This window comes from Brachycentrus maculatus, unplaced genomic scaffold (genome assembly GCF_059751285.1).
Source record: "Brachycentrus maculatus isolate JH-2025_06_01 unplaced genomic scaffold, ASM5975128v1 h1tg000055l, whole genome shotgun sequence".
Classification (NCBI taxonomy): domain Eukaryota; kingdom Metazoa; phylum Arthropoda; class Insecta; order Trichoptera; family Brachycentridae; genus Brachycentrus; species Brachycentrus maculatus.
This window is the reverse complement of record NW_028280809.1, coordinates 1,281,605-1,299,289: the sequence shown is the minus strand read 5'-3', so window position 1 is coordinate 1,299,289 and position 17,685 is coordinate 1,281,605. Positions and strand designations below refer to the sequence as shown.

Sequence of the window (17,685 nt, the reverse complement as noted above, 5' to 3'; positions counted from 1 at the left end):
ATATCTAACATGCAGACGTCTCTTGGGATAATTATAACATATGACATATCGCTCACTCCTTTCAAGAACGTCATAAATCAAAAATCGACAATTTTCAGTTGTGCGTGTTTTCGGAATGCCCAGAAAATGTACTATATCCCAGCAAAAGAGGCATATTTTTAACTTTATATTTACCCGCTACAGGGCAGAAAGTGTTGTTTTTGCATTTTGAAGAAAAGATATTGTTTAATTATTTTTTAAAATACACTAAATATTTTTCGAATGGAGAAAGAACCTTCAGGTTTTACCTAAAAAGATCTGTTGCACAGTAAAAAGTTCAATAAGCAGCTTGATATTTATTTTTAATACATTGTATAATATTTTTAAACTTTAAAAACGTTCACCTGAAAAACCAAGTTCTTTGATTTATGACGTTCTTGAAAGGAGTGAGCGATATATACATGACGATATTTTCTAAAATAATTGTGATGTGTCGGCCATCGCCATATTAGTAGCAACCGGCAGTTGAAAGGTTATATTTACATAAATCATAATGATAAGGTGAATTAAAACGACATTTGAAGCTTTATAACATTTCTTTAACTTTATTTCAATATAATATTGCGGCATAGAGAAAGCATCACTTTGTTTAAGTGTCTGTACACACAGCTCATTAGTTTGTCTTTACTACATCAATGTTAATGTCACATTTTGTATGTATATAATATTTTTTTTAATCAATATTTTTATCTCCTTAAAAATATTTGAATTATGTGCCAAAAATACAAATGAGAATAAAAATGTCAAAAATGCTAATATAATTCTTATTACGATTGAAATAAACCAAGGTGCCTATTCAAGAATAATAAATAATAAATGTTTTTATTAATTTTTAGTTCTTTTTTTTTAATCTTTCAAATCATTCATCATATTCACACTTAGTTAAAATACAAATTAAATGTGAATTGATCGGTAAATAAAAATTTCTTTCGTAAATATCCAGTTGTATATAAAATTGATTAAAAAATTACTTTAGATTAACTTCTTAGACAATAATGACTATTCTGTTTTTGACAAATCTTTTATTTTCTTTTATACTTATATCTGCGGTATATTGAACGTTTATTTTTTGCATTATTTAAAAGATTGCTTTCTGATATGAATAAAATAAAATAAAAATGGCTCGGATACTTATTATGCAATTAAGTATATGAAATTTTAGGATTATATCCTAAGCTTATACTATTAAAAGAGATTCTGGAGTCGACAATGTTTTCACAGTAGAACCCGTCTAACTGACAATAACCGACTCTTTTTCAATTTTCACAAGTAACATTTTACTATGGTCTACCTTTAATTTTTATATGTATGTATTATTTATTGTATTGCTCTTTTTTATTTAAAATAACAGCCTTTGTGCGGTTCATTGCAATATTTTTAATGTAGAAAACAATACAGTATTTCTGAGTTCAGATATTGTTTATTTTACTGTAAATTTGGTTTTCTGGTAAAACTGTATTTACTGATAGTCTGACCTTTTTTACATTAAGACCAAACCCATTCCCCAGTCCCGAAGGTGACAGATTAGAAGGGTTCTACTGTTAATGTGGAGGTCCTCACCAAAAAGTTACATTTCCTCATTGCACGAAAAAATCCTTTGAATGCAAATCTGTTCTGTTTACTGTATTCCATCAATTTTTTTTATTAAAGTTGCGACTAAATGTGACCAATCCTGTGTTAAACCAATATCAAATCATTAAATCGCACCAAAGTGTAACAATTTTACAAGCTATTCCTGATTACTTAAAATCCTTTATACAGATAGAAATATAACATTTTGGTGAGGACTGCCACATATGTATTTTATGAAATTCTCATGGGTTGGGATTGATTCAAATGTATAAACATACATACTATGATGGGTACTGTCATCGAAGGTTTACGAAGAAATGAATATTAGCTGGAATACATGGAAGGATTGGCAGATGGACTGGTTTCTTTAAGGATTTTTTTAATAAATTCACTATTTATATTAAATATCGAGTAATAAAAAAAACTTTTCCAAATTTTATCATTCAGTAGAATTATAGTTCTTCCATTTTATAAGATGTTTACAGATAACAGTGGTAAAAAAAATAGTATAATTACACAAGAAATATAAGTAATGTAGATGTTCATCTGTATTTAAAAAGCATAATGGGTAGTATTTGAAAATTAAGAATATTGTCTTCGCAGAGTGAAAAGTGGTTAATATATTGGTTGGAAATAAGTTAATTATGTCAAACTGCATTTGTTTTATACTCTAATGACACTAAAAAAGATTAAGTAACAACAAAGTCTCCCTTTTACTATATTAAACTCCTTAGGTACAAAGAATATTCAAATATACATATATATATATATATTATTTGAACTCTTCATACCTCAAAATATTTTATGAGAAAATATTAGTTGTCACTTTTCATTCTACGATGATTATATAAATGATTTCAAACATACAAAATTATAGTCAATGAGAAGCCCACTGTTATCGACAATATTTTTATGTTACGTAAACTTTCGGAAGATTCATTTCTTTATTGTTGACATTTATTTGTACTCATAATCAACCAAACTCACTTGACACAGTATAATATTATACAGAGGACAAGACTTAACTGTATCTATTTCATCATCTCTTTTTAAATATTAAAGATTGCATTCATTCTTTGTGGACACTGTGCACATGTCTAATTATTTGTTTGTTCGCCGTAAACGCACATTTCATTTCATATCTAAGTACATCCATTTTTACACGTCTTACAAATGTGGATCACAGACAAATTGTTCTCGTTTGATTTTTATACATTTATTTTATCAATATATTCTTTAGAAAAAACAACCGTATTATTTAATAGAATTATTATAATTTTTGTATTATTTAAATATTGCAACACTTAAAACAGATCTGTTTAACCTTTTTACTACCAACAATTGCCTAATATTTTACTTTAATCTAGTATATTACTTTGTAAGAATACTCTCTAATGGCTGTTTTATTACTTTGTATGGTATGTATATATGTAGTTACTGGATCACTGGTTTATGTTTTGCTGATTTTATGGTAGGAAAAAGGTTGTACAATATTCTAAAGCGTGAGCTCTTATTGAAGATTTGTGTTAATCCCTTAAATTATATCCTTTTTTCCTTTCGACTAAAGCACATCGAATAAAAAAATTCTAATCAAACGAAATCAGTCAAAATTAAATGTAATTCGTGAAAATAACCTAGTATTTAGTTTAGTGTCTATAATAATGTCAATACGAGCAAAAAATAGTCACTTGAGTGATTGTAAATATAATAAGTATGTTTTATGATTACAAATATGATATTTATGGCTGGAAAAATTCAGGCTTAGATGGCGGAGCTATCACACAAGCAAGTCATAATTATTTTAATTTTATTTTTGTTGCAGAACTAAAACATAATAAATCGAATCAAATGTGTGAGAAATCCAAGAGTATACTTTACAATTGCATTTTTCTCTTAGGTATATATATATATATTTTAGACATATCCTAGTAAAATAATGCAAATAACGGAAATAAATGGGACTACTAAATGTCAATTTATCGTGTATATTTAAATATATATAAAGAAAATCATAGTAATTTCATAAAAAACTATAAACACTCAAATATCGTTATTTATTGCGTGGAAAGTATTTCCGAGATTACAAATTAGGAATATTTGCAATCTCTTTGACATATATTATACATAGTATTTTTTTTTATTAATCTACATACATAAATATTAGACAGGTCTTATAGTTTAACATTTGAAAATTTCAAGGCATCATTGCTACTTTTATTGGAAGTAAAAATTACATATCATGTAGTTGTTTCGTTAGCTGTCTGAGAGACTTGCTGGTTTCGTATTTATAAAAATATTTGACTAAAGAAGGGATGTGTAAAAGAAAAATTAGTAAGATTTTTTTTTGCAAATAAAGTATTCAAAGTCTAAGGTAAGAAATGTATGAAATATAAACGTAAGATGTTGAATAAAATATTGAGAAATCATTTATGAGTGTGTACTTTTGGAGAATAAAGTTTTCATGAAGAAAAAAATGCATTTAGATGAATATAGTAAGAATGATGTGATCAACAATATGGTGAAGGTATATTTAGCCGTACGTACATGTGGTACAAGTATTGCATACACAGAGAATTGCACGTTTAGTTAGCTTATAGCTACACCATTCATGATTGAAGCTATCAGGCCAAAAGCTTAATGCATCCTTCAGTCAAAGCTCTAAGACAATGTTTATATAAAAAACAACCTAAAGCTATAAAACTTCAGTTAACCCGTGCATCGCCGTTTCCATACTGGCGAGTCAGGCTATGTATGCAGTTAACTAGCACTCGATGTGAATTGCGCTTGTCGTCTTCACAAACAATACGGATGCGCTATTTATTTCGGTAATATCATATAAAGTGCGGCAAACTCTCAGTGCTTGTACATTGTTTATCATTAGGCGGCGAAGAGATTGAGCATGGGTCTTCACTGGGCTAATGCGCCGAGCGGGGGTGGCGCTCGCCGGCTACTTGGGTCTCCACGAAATGTTGTCCAGCCCTTGGAAGTGTCGCCTCAGACTGCCGCTATCGGCCCAGGCGGAGTCGAGATACTCGTCGTCATCGTCTTGCTCAAGTTTCTGCAAATCAAAAGAGGAATCGTTAGAATCTTTACCCAGTTCAAAACATTCAATGTTTGCGGAAAATAATTGCACAGCTTTGAAAATACGTATGACTCCACGGACTATAGATTGGCTTGCCAGACGTCCCGGTTTTCAGACAAAATCCCGGTGTTCTGGACGGTTCACTTTACGTCTTATGTCATTTATTAATGCTTGTGTCATTTAGTATAAAATTTGTTTAAGGTTCCTAATCAGTAACCATTTATTCATAGCATTGACAAAAACTACCCTCTAAAACACCCTAAAAACACGACAGAGTGTGTACACTTGAATACCCGCGATGCTGGGGGCATTCTATGGTCCCAATTGAACATTTCAGAAATCTGGCAAGCCTTATATAGACGATAGATACTGGGATGGGTTAATAAGATAGAGTGACCGGCCTTCGAGAGAGGCTGGCGAAGAGCTCCAACCTCATCATAAAATCGCTTGTGGAGCACGGATGAGAGCTGGAGATCAGGTATGCCAAATACTTGAAAGCGGCCGGGTTACGAGTCGAAAAAATCGGCAAAGACAGAGTAGTATGGTGTTCTATTCTCTCTGCCTACCCCTGCGAGAAGCGGCATGATGGTTAGTTAGTTTAAATGAAGGGCTACATATATGTAATTTATTACATATCCTTTCTTCGACAGGCGTCAACTCCCGACCTACCCTTAGGCGCAAAAAGGCGCACGATACCTGCTTCACACGGGTGGATATGAAATTCGCCAACACGCAAAATATATGCTAAAAGATTTACGGCGCCTATAAAATTCTTCGGTAAAGTGGGTAAGAATTGCGAACAATTACAAAGCTTTGCATATTCAGTCTTCGCCGGGTTTCCGTGGGCAGAAAGTACTATACTGTACTATAAACATCGACACCGCGGACTGCCGACACGAAGGGTTAAGAAGCATTATCACGCGAGTCTGTACAGTACCTACCCACCTGCACAATATGACAATATAATATACGGTTCTCAGACGCTCAGATAAGAAGTGAGCCAAGTCCATGTTTTTAATTTTTTGTGAAGTGAAACAAATAAAGAAATAAAAAAATGAAGGGATATATATATATATATATATATATATATATATATATATATATATATATATATATATATATATATATATGTATGTATAAATATATATATATATATATATATATATATATATATATATATATATATATATATATATATATATATATATATATATACATATATATTTATATATACATATATATATATTCATAGAAATGGACACAATTCACTTCTATTTTGAGCACTTTATATTAAATACGTATTTCTGTTGTATAAAATGCTAAATACATATATCGTAGTCGTACAGGATAAAGTGACCAACTACCAAAACTTAAAATGTTCAGGAGGGCCATTTAAGTCACTTTTGCTTGGCAACAAAATAAACATCAATGCAGTTAGTCATTTTATTAACTAGTCAATATATTATACATCCAAGTTTAAAATCCTTTGGGATTTTTTCAGGCCAATATTAAGCTAGTGAGATATCAAATAGTCAATGATCACGGTTTTGTAAAAAATGCACTTGGTCACTTTCTCCTGTATGACTACGATATGTACATATATGAAATTAAGTAGGCATTAGTGTACACAGTACACAATGTATAAACAGTCGTATGCCGCACGGTTTCTCGTTACTTTCCTCATCGATTATTTTATTAAAACACATTCTGGGTCTCACGAAGCCCAATTATCACAATTGTTACTAACAATTTCGGATCCATAAGACTAATGTTGATAAATTTTCCAAATATACTGGTAAAAATATAAGGGTACCTACGTACATTATACAAAACTTGCTTATTGATTGCAAATATGAATCGAATGTGTGAAGAAATAAAAGTAAAAAATCAAACAAGCCTTAAATATAAAAACCAAGTGGGTTAGTCCCTTTAAAAATCGTCATTTAAATACATGTATTTGTTCAAACTTAAAAAAAAATAATCACATTGACGAAAATAAATTATTTTAAAAACATTATTCATGAGGGTATTGCAAAGATAATTAGAACTATCCAGTGAAGAAGTTACTGAAATATACGAGTATGTATGTATGCGAAAAAAACTGGAAACAAGCTTGTAAAAATACAAACGACATACTGTTTATAATTTTGAAATTTTAAATTAAGGTTTTGAACCGCGTTCAGGATTTTGCTCAGTATATTTACATTATTTTAAAATTAATAACTTAAACACCCTGAAAAACAGCCCACTCAATTTGACCTACATTTCTCTGTTTTTCAATTATACAAAGAGCGCAAATTGATTTTTTTTGTATTGATAAAAAAATATGTTTAAATTAGTTAACATTTTGTTGAAAGTAAAATTAGTTAAGTATTTAGGTTTTGACTATTTAGGTTTTATGGAGAACTGTTAATAATGCTACTGGAAAGCTTCAAATCGATAAAAGCGCACAATCAAAGGAGCTTTATTTTCGGAGGTCTTTATTTCCCTTCTGCGTGAACATCAATCCGAGATTCAGACGCATTAGTCGGGCAGATTCGAGTACTTTGTATAATATAACAATCGCAAGCTAACTAAGTGTCATTCAACTTTGTAGCCAACGCTGGTAATAAGTATTATGCGGTTTTCTGGGAATTGCTGGCTGAAGCACGCCATAGCGGCTGCGGCGGCGGGTCGTGGCGGCGCCCGGGCGTCTGTCGCAGTGGTCTACACAATGGAAAATCAAACTACCATGTAATAACGATTGCATACGAAATACGATAGTAAAAATATAATATTACTAAAACACACCATGATCTGGGTATAATAATATGTTTGTTTTCTCCTTTATAGACATGTATTGACGAGTCTCTCTGCTTATATTTTAGGAGTCATTAGTTCGCTATTTTAATATTATTATAACTCCTTTTAAATATTTTTAATGAAGTCATCTTTAAAGAAAATTATATATTTGTATTTAATGTTAAAGTTAACAATTATAAAGTACGTAATTAAATATGTTTAATAACAAAACAAAATAATTATTTGTGATTTTTATTTATTATATTTTTTTATTTCAGAAGTTGGGTATAAAAACACAGACATATATATATATATATATATATATATATATATATATATATATATATATATATATATATATATATATATATATATATATATATATATATATATATATATATCCACCTCCGTAGTTTAATGGTCAGCACGCTCGGCTACTGTTCTGGAGGTTCCGGGTTCGATTCCTAGGGAGGGTCAAATAAATATAAGTGATTTTTTCACTGTAATATTTATTCAATATTACCCTGGACTGGTACCTGGAACGGAGGACTGATCACCTTTCCTTCATGTGTAAACGATCAAGATAACTCTGCGTTATATATATTATATGAATATCGTTACTAGATTTTTATTGTTTATATAATTATTTTTTAAAATTGCAGTAAATCAGAATTCCATTTTTGTCTTTGCATGTTATTTACGGTCTTTTACAATAATTTATCTAGAAATACCTGACATTCGATATTAAACATAAGAAAAAATATAATAACTTTCTACGCATTTTATAAAATTTTCAGGCTTTTATATATTTTAACGTAGAAAGATTTTATTGAATCTCATTTTTGATGCTAAAAATATCCAGTTGATAGAACGGCTCGTGAATAAAACATTTACCTAGATCTTGCAAAACTTATGCAATTTATTCAAACATTGTTTGCCACCAGGACTTGGCGAATAATGGGAATTTCCAATTTAAATGCATCTAGTTTTATGAAAATTTGTAGAAAGTTAGTTGTACATTAAAAACTTACTAGGAAAATGTATCTAAATATTGGTATACTTAGCATAGACTGTATTTTTACATCTTGAAAAAACCCTACTCTTGAGTAATTTCTGTAGAAAAAATCTTTTTTTTCTACTTAACTATGGAAACAACATTTATTGTATTCATACCTGATTTTTTTTTGCCATAATAGGTGCTTTTACGACGGAACTGATGTACTTTTTCGCTAGCGTGTTCCCTCTCTCTGTTTCGCATTAAATATTTTTGGCACAGAGTTAGCGCAATGGTACGGAAAAAATGCGTTTCACGTACGCTCGTATGTGTAGGGCGGTTAATCATCATTTATTGGGGAAAAAAATTATCGACTATAAAATGCATATCGCTCACTCCTTTCAAGAACATCATAAATAAAAAAATCGACAATTTTCAGTTGTGCGTGTTTTCGGAATGCCCAATAAATGTACTATATCCCAGCAAAAGAGGCATATTTTACACCTAATATTTACCCGCTACAGGGCAGAAAGTGTTGTTTTTGCATTTGAAGAAAAGGTATTGTTTAATTATTTTTTTAAAATAAAGTAGTTATTTTTCAAATGGAGAAAAAACCTACAGGATTAACCTAAAAAGATCTGTTGCACAGTAAAAAGTGCAAAAAGTGGCTTGATATTTATTTTTAATAAATTTTATTATATTTTTAAACTTTAAAAACGTTCTCCTGAATAATCAATTATTTGATTTATGACGTTCTTGAAAGGAGTGAGCGGTATGTTATATCTCTTATATTACGTATTTAATTTTTATTTTTTATTCATTCAGACCGGATTTTCACCCCAAGGAATTTTCCTTTTACCAAGATAAATCTTGTAGTTATCTTAACATAAGATTTATAGAAGGGAATAAAGAAATCATATAGTTTTCAACTGATAGTAGAATTATTTGTCAGTTCCAACTAAAATACGGATGATATTAACTAAAAACTGCATATATACTACTTTTGAAAAGTAATGCAGTACGGATATTAAATAATGAGTAGAATTGTGAATGTTACGCAGTGTACAAAAGTGATCATTTAAACCAGTGTGTGAAGGTCGTAAGCACTAAGATATTCAGACATATTTCCTTAAAGATACAGATATTCCCTTAAAAAATTGATCTGCAAGTATGGGTCATTAAAATTGCTTGTTAACTTACAGGTTTAAAAAAAAGAATATTATGAAAATCGATTATTTTATCTTCATTTGAAATAGTTTTGGATTTTCTTATGATAGTATCTTATTTTTAAGTATTAAAATATTTTTTTATCTATTATAGTTTCTTATTTGAAACAGGATTTTTATATTTTAAATCAGCAATATTAAAATACTTTCTTACATGTGATATCATATTAAGATATGTTTGATTTTATTGAGATAGTACGAACCCTGAAGAGGACAAGGTGCTTGATAGATGCCGTGGCGTAGTTCGGTAGACGCTCGAATGTGAAACTGGCGTCGCGGGTTCGATTCCCGCCAAGTGAAAAATAAATTCAAGAAAAATTGGTTTGGATATTAATGATGTATTTATCACATTAACCTTCCCTGTCCTTATTATCCTACCTGCAGACAAGCCTCTAATAGAGGCTTTGCGGGTTATTCTTTTAAAGAAAACCGGTTGGAAAAATAGTACCAAAAATAAATTTGGTTCAAACAATGATTTATTAAATTTATTTTATTAATATAAACATATTTATTTATATACTATAAATACATAATACTTTTCAAAATACTTGAATAGATTATTTTTACAAACGCCTACGATTTTCAACATTTTCGTAAAGCAACTTCACTTAGAAATCCGTATCGTTTCATCTTATCCATGCAGCCTCCTTTGTGGAACATAATATAATATATTATATATTGTATTCGAGCCTACAAAACTTGTACTATTTCTGTACGTATACCTCACGAACGTATTGTTGTGTCCACTCACAAGCCTGATATCGTCTATAAGTTGTTATATATTTCACATAGATGGTCAATACACGGTACAGATGATGTACTATTCACAGCTTCCACTTTTATCGCCTGTCCGCTTCAGACCTGGAATTCGATATCTGTCCGCAATAAAAGCTGTCTACTCCGAAATGCAGTACAAAAACAGAGATGCCTGAATGTATAGAAGTACAAACAGAGTATTATGTTTTATTCAGTCCGCTGACAAGACGGGAACAGGCTCTGAACGTGAATTTAAATCCCGCAAGTCGCAAAAAGTTACGAGAAATTTGAAAAAAAATACATCCAGGTATGGCGATAAAAGATTGAATCTATCTCAAATGTTTTAACGAATGCAGAATACACACACACATATATGTATATATATATATATATATATATATATATATATATATATATATATATATATATATATATGTATATATATATATATATATATATATATATATATATATATATATATATATATATATATATATATATATATATATATATATATATATATATATATATATATATATATATATATATATATAAATATACATATATATATGTATATTTATATATATATATATATTTATATAAATATATATATATATATATATATATATATATATATATATATATATATATATATATATATATATATATATATATATATATATATATATATATATATATATATATATATATATATATATATATATATATATATATATATATATATATATATATATATATATATATATATATATATATATATATATATATATATATATATATTTACAATTTTTTTTGTAAATTATAAGTATAGTTAACTTTGTGGTATGGTAATATAAGACTCTCGTTATCATTCGTGGAATTAGTGTTTAGTATAGTGGAATTTTTACACAATGTGAACGATGAATGATAAAGACAGTGTTATATTTATAATTGTTTATTTAACACATTTCTTCTACACACTTAACAGCAGAGGGCACTAAGAGAACTACAAAATGTAAGTTAAAACTTGACAGTAAACAATATTACTTCCATATTTTCCTGAGATACTTGACACGCGGTTAAAGAAATAAGATAGGGAATAAATTATATACACGGCCGTTGCTACAATAACTCGACACGCGGCGAGTGGAACTAGACAGAGAACGGAAGAGGAATGGCGTCCGGAAATGAATCCCAGCGAATGCGGAAGTATCACGATGGACGGTGATACCTACTTACTATAGATTGTGAAAGCTTTCAAAAAGCTCTGGTCAATATTGATTGAAGCATTGACGTGCAAATTGTGTAAGTAGAGTACGTACAAATAAATTTGAGGCATAGTGGAACGTTAACGAATTCACCGTGTCACATTTACCATTATGCCCATCTTTAACAATTTGGTGATGATACTATATATATATAATATATTTAATTATATGTGTGTATATATATATATATATATATATATATATATATATATATATATATATATATATATATATATATATATATATAAATATATATATGTATACATATATCGCTCACTCCTTTCAACAACGTCATATATTAAAAACTTGATTTTTCAGGAGATCGTTTTTAAAGTTAAAAAATATAATAAAATGTATTAAAAATAAATATCAAGGCACTTTTTGAACTTTTTACTGTGCATCAGATTTTTTAAGTAAAACTTGATTGTTTTTTTTCTCCATTTGAAAAATATTTAGTATATTAAAAAAAAATAAACAATACCTTTTCTTCAAAATGCAAAAAAATACTTTCTGCCCTGTAGCGGATAATTATTGAGCTAAAAATATGCCACTTTTGCTGGGATATAGTACATTTTCTAGGAATTCCGAAAACATCCACAACTGAAAATTAACGATTTTTGATTTATGACGTTGTTGAAAGGAGTGAGCGGTATATAAATATATATTCAGAATATCTTTACTTCTTGAGGGATAGTACCTGCCAATGATGGTACGAAAGTAACACCATTAAAGTTTAATGATGGGAATAATGTTTAATTTCGCAGAGTAACAAACAGGGTACAAATAAATGAAGAGAAATCCTTCACGACAGGAGCAAAATTCGAATATGCATTTTCATTTTTAAAATAGTTATTTACGGCGAAGTCTAATTTCTTTTTGCATGTTATTCGCGGTTTATTACAATAATATATCTACAAAAACAGAATATCATTACTTTTTAGGGAATAGTAGGTACTAACGATGGTACTTAAGTAACACCAATAATAATGTTTAGTGATGGGCAAAATGGCTAATGTTACAGGGTGCACAAAAAGATCACTCAAACCAACCAATAACGCATAGGTCGTTAGCCCTGTAAGTGCCAGTTTTTTTTCTTCGCAATCATAAAATCGTCTCTATAGAGACATTTATTTAATATTTGTTAACATAAAATATGTTTAATAATTGTCAAAATGGTTAATGTTTAGGCTTACCATACGTCCCGGTTCGACCGGGATTGTCCCGCTTTCAGACACGGGTCCCGGAGTCCCGCCCGGCTTAGATTTTGTCCCGGTTTGCGCGAGCACTGTCTATTTATCTATTCAGACTATAGAATATAGAAATCTGGATATTTACAGGGCCTGTCAAAGGCTGGTTAAGTTATCACTTTACACACGTGCAACATTCATCATTCTACCCAGGAATGACAGTCAATGACAGGTCATAAACTCTGTAATTATCCAGACAACCAAATTCTTTTTTTAAAATGTTTTTCGCAGATAACTTGTGGCACATTTTATAAATTTTATCAAATAAAACAACTTTGTTTTTAAACATTTTTTTATTGGTACAATTTTTCTCCAACCGGGAACCTTGTCATCATCAGGGTTAAACGAACCCTGATGATGACAAGGTTCTTGTCGAAAAAAGGTTGGAGAATAAATGTACGAATAAAAAAGTGGAAAAAAACAAAGTTGTTTTATTTTATAATGTTCCATATTCTTCTTCATCTATGTTGAAATGTCAAAATAAATAACATTAATTTCTAATAATTTTAAATCGGATCACCGTATATTGATTAAGATTAATTTCAACATTGTTACGCCTTCAGGTAATTGTATGACTAATGTATTGTCAGAATACAAGTTTGTAAAGTCGTTATAAAATATTAAGTCGAATTTACCTTTGTTTACTAATAAAGAAAAACCGAACTTAAAAAAAATCTTTAAAGGAAATGTAAAAAAAAGGCTTTCATATTCCTGATGCTCAAATCAGAAAACAAAAATGAGGCAACATTTTAATTTTCCGTCAAAAGCAGGTTTGTTTTGTTTACCCTGAGTGCTGTTAAATACGCTCTACAAAACTTTACTAGAAGCGGAAGGAAGGTAGTAGCATTTAATCTGAAAGGATTTTTGCATTGTTCCTTCGTCTCCTTTCAAAAGCACACTGAACACCGACGGGAAAGTTCCTCCAAAGATATAATCTGAACCGTAAAGTTTTTCGAGGCATAGTTGCGCAATTGACGCAAACTTTGGCCTCAAACTCAACTATTAATAATATACCGGGAACTATTGAACAACACAAGAGGTAAGTTCAACTTACTGCACGGATAAATCACAACAAATTATACTAGTATTCCTTCCTAATTAGCTGCTTAATTTGTGTCTTTATCAATTATAACACGCATATACTTGGTCTATTTGAATTAGTAGACATTGCTTAGTCTTATAATCGAAATAAGTAATAATATAAATATTATACCAGGAACTATTGTACAACTCAAGAGGTAAGTTCAATTTATTGCACGGATAAATCACAACAAATTATTCTAGTATTTCTTCCAAATTAACTACATAATTTAAGTTTTTATCGTATTAAAATATAATGCATATACTTGGTACAGTTGAATGAGTAGACATTGCCTTATATTATAATCGAAATTATTAGTTACAATATAAATATTATACCAGGAACTATTGTACAACTCAAGAGGTAAGCTCAACTTATTGCACGGATAAATCACAACAAATAATACTAGTATTCCTTCCTAATTAGCTGCTTAATTTGTGTCTTTGTCAATTATGACATAACGCATATACTTGGTCTATTTGAATGAGTAGACATTGCTTAGTCTTATAATCGAAATAAGTAATAATATAAATATTATGAGGGAAGTTCAATCTATTTCACGGATAAATCACAACAAATTATACTAGTATTCCTTCCTAATTAGCTGCTTAATTTGTGTCTTTATCAATTATAACAAAACGCATATACTTGATCTATTTGAATGAGTATATTGCTCAATCTTACAATCAAAATGATAAGTAACGATATTAATATTCTTTTTTTATATCGGACACTGGATTATTCACCCTACAGATGAGATGTCCTCCTGATTTGAACATTCTGACTATAAACATAATCTTACCGAAACAGAGCTTTCTCAAGATAAGTCAGATGAGTACTTTGGATTTAACATCCCGACACCTGCCCTTGAGCTTTTGGCTTTTTCTTGATTAATTGAAATTTCAAGGAATCTCTAAACAAAATTGAAGTATAGTTAAAATTTTCTTCAGTGAGTTAAGACATTATTCTCAACAAGAGCGAATCATTGTATGGCTGCACTTCCAAGCTGCATTATTCTCAAGATCTGGAACTTCTCTGCGCTGCATCTTGAGATTTTCAAGAATCTATCTACTTTTCTTATTCGGTTTTCTGCTCTTCTTGTTGGGTTTTTGTTGCCTTCAACATAATCGTGTATTCCAGTACCGCTAGAGTATACAGCTAGTTACCTGAATTTCAGGAAATAATAGTAATAAGCGTTTGTGTGATTTATGAAAAAAATAATACACTCCACAGAAAATTTCGTAGGTGGTTATGATACATATGTCAAATACAATCAATTAAGTGTAAATATATCATTTTTTATTAAATTTAGATTTTGTACTGACATTTCTTTGTGGAACTGCATTTTATTGAATAAAATAACAACTTTGTGATTTTTTCCGCATGAATTTTATTTGACCAGCAACCGGGATTCATCGTAACCGATATTGTCAGACTGATAATGTCGGTTATGGTTTTATTCTGTAAATATATCCCTTCTTCTGGAATATAAAATTTTAATATTATGTGTAGTTGTAAGTGTGTGAATACGCTACGGTAGTGACGTGTAATATTGTTTGTAAACTGGTGTAGTTATTGTCCTGACCTAGAGATGTGTACGTCTTGAAACCGGTAGACAAAAATCTCGGTGGGTGGGTATATATAAATATTTAAAAAAAAGTAATGTGACTATCACAAAGTAAATTATATGAATATTATAATTTAATTTTTTTTACTTTTAAATATTGCATTCTTACTAGGGTGCAATATTAGAAAGTATAAAAACCTTGACAGGGTAGTCGAAACGTTGGTAGGAAGATAGATTTTGATTAAATCCTTTAGGGTTTATGTTTTTGAAATTATGTACTAGATTTTTTTTCTGCTGTAAAGTTAGCTATTCTTGAGATAACAAGCCGACGATATTTTTTTCAGAAGAAGAGATAGATAGATACCATCAATTGAAAAAGTCACTAAATTTATTTGAAAGCTGTCTTTTCGAAATTATCAAGAAAAGGTTTTTACATTTGTACTAAACGTACCTATATTACAGTACTTCAATTTTCTTTATTTGTGCCGCGATTATTTTACGTTTTAGTGGTCATTATTCAAGTTGACGTATTGTGTCTGCAGCAATTACTCGTAAGGGCGCGAGGGCCTCCTTTATTACTATTATGTATGTACCACTGGGACTCCACATACAAATGCTTTTATTTGGTCGTAATTTCTGCAAGATTCACAACGGGCAAGACATAAACTGAGGAACCCAATAAGTGCAAAGTAACCAATCATCGTTATACTACAAATTCGAGATTAAATCAATCATGTCCAGAGTATATAAAGTCGTTATTCACCATCAGATACTGTGCTGACTATTCTATTTGATTTCTGTGTTCTTAATTAATTTATTTTTTTTAATGTATTTTATGTTTTTATTATATTTTGCGGTTTATAACACACATACAAAAAACACTATTACATCCACAAAAACTGCCACAAACCCAAGACCTGTGTGTGGGGAATAAAACGTTTAGATTATGCTTTAAGAAAAGCAACTGGGAGAAAACGATATATATTTAAAAATAAATTTAAAAGTACGAAATATTAAGATCACAAATAAGTGTAAAAATTTATTGATTTGGCGTTTAATTTGTAGAACTCCATTTTAATTTATATATTAATTTTTAATCAAACAACGTTTTTTTGAGTCTACTAAGTTGTATTTTATTAACAAAAACACATAAAAAAATATATTGTGACAATTGTTTCGCCTTGTTAGGACAAACAAATGTCATTCGAATGTCAAACGAAGGACATTCGTTTGATAATGCCCTAACAAGGCGAAACAATTGTAACAATATAATTTTTTATGTGTTTTTGTTAATAAAATACAACTTAGTAGACTAAAAAAATCGGTGTTTCATTTAAAATTAATGCATAAAAAAGTGTAAAAATCATTTAAAAAGTACATGTTGTACATGTTGTAAAAGTACACATTGTTAAAAAGCGATTTAAAACAGATTTTTTCCATAATTTCAACAAACTTCAAAATCTAAATTAATTCAAATAATTCATTTCTATTTTATTATTTCTACGAAATGGATAAAAAAAAATCGAGCTATGAAAAATGAGTGTCTTTGCGCGAGTCTGTAATTACATTACAGTAAGAGATTTTTAGTAAACTTTTTAGCTACATCTATTAAATTTCTAAGATGTAAGAACATACCATTTGATGATTATTTAATATTTGGCCCATTTAATATAATTTGATTGAATATCTCTTTTTCCATTTTTCCATTTTTCCCTCACTTGCGGAATAAGTATCCCACTTACGAAAGCGATTTATAATATATTTTACCATAACTCAAATCGATGGTTTGAGTGATTACGCTGAAAGGGAAATATAAATAGGATATATTGACATGTCTGGAGAACAAAAAGGCTAGAGTATTCTTTAAAAAAACTGTACGAACTTAGTTGAAGTTAAAATGTTTTAAGGGGAATAATATGTCCGCATTACATGAATGTTTTGACCGCCTCCGTAGTGTAGTGGCCAGTGCGTTGGCTTACGTGCTGGAAATCCAGGGTTTGATTTAAAGGGTGATAAGTAATGTTTCAATCTAACGACCTGTCATAGGCTGGTTTAATTACTTCAAATAACTC

At 29.6% G+C, this 17,685-nt stretch overlaps 1 protein-coding gene across 2 annotated transcripts in view; it reads right to left on the bottom strand.

Annotated features, from left to right (window-relative positions):
• Positions 1–556: 556 nt before the first annotated feature.
• tipE (temperature-induced paralytic E) overlaps positions 557–17,685 on the bottom strand; it is a 47,237-nt gene continuing 30,108 nt past the window's right edge. For both annotated transcript variants that reach the window (XM_088278089.1, XM_088278088.1), the window contains exon 3: positions 557–4,669. In XM_088278089.1, the coding sequence (XP_088134215.1) occupies positions 4,606–4,669 (64 nt within the window). In that variant the 3' untranslated portion in view covers positions 557–4,605. The remainder of the gene's footprint in view (positions 4,670–17,685) is intronic.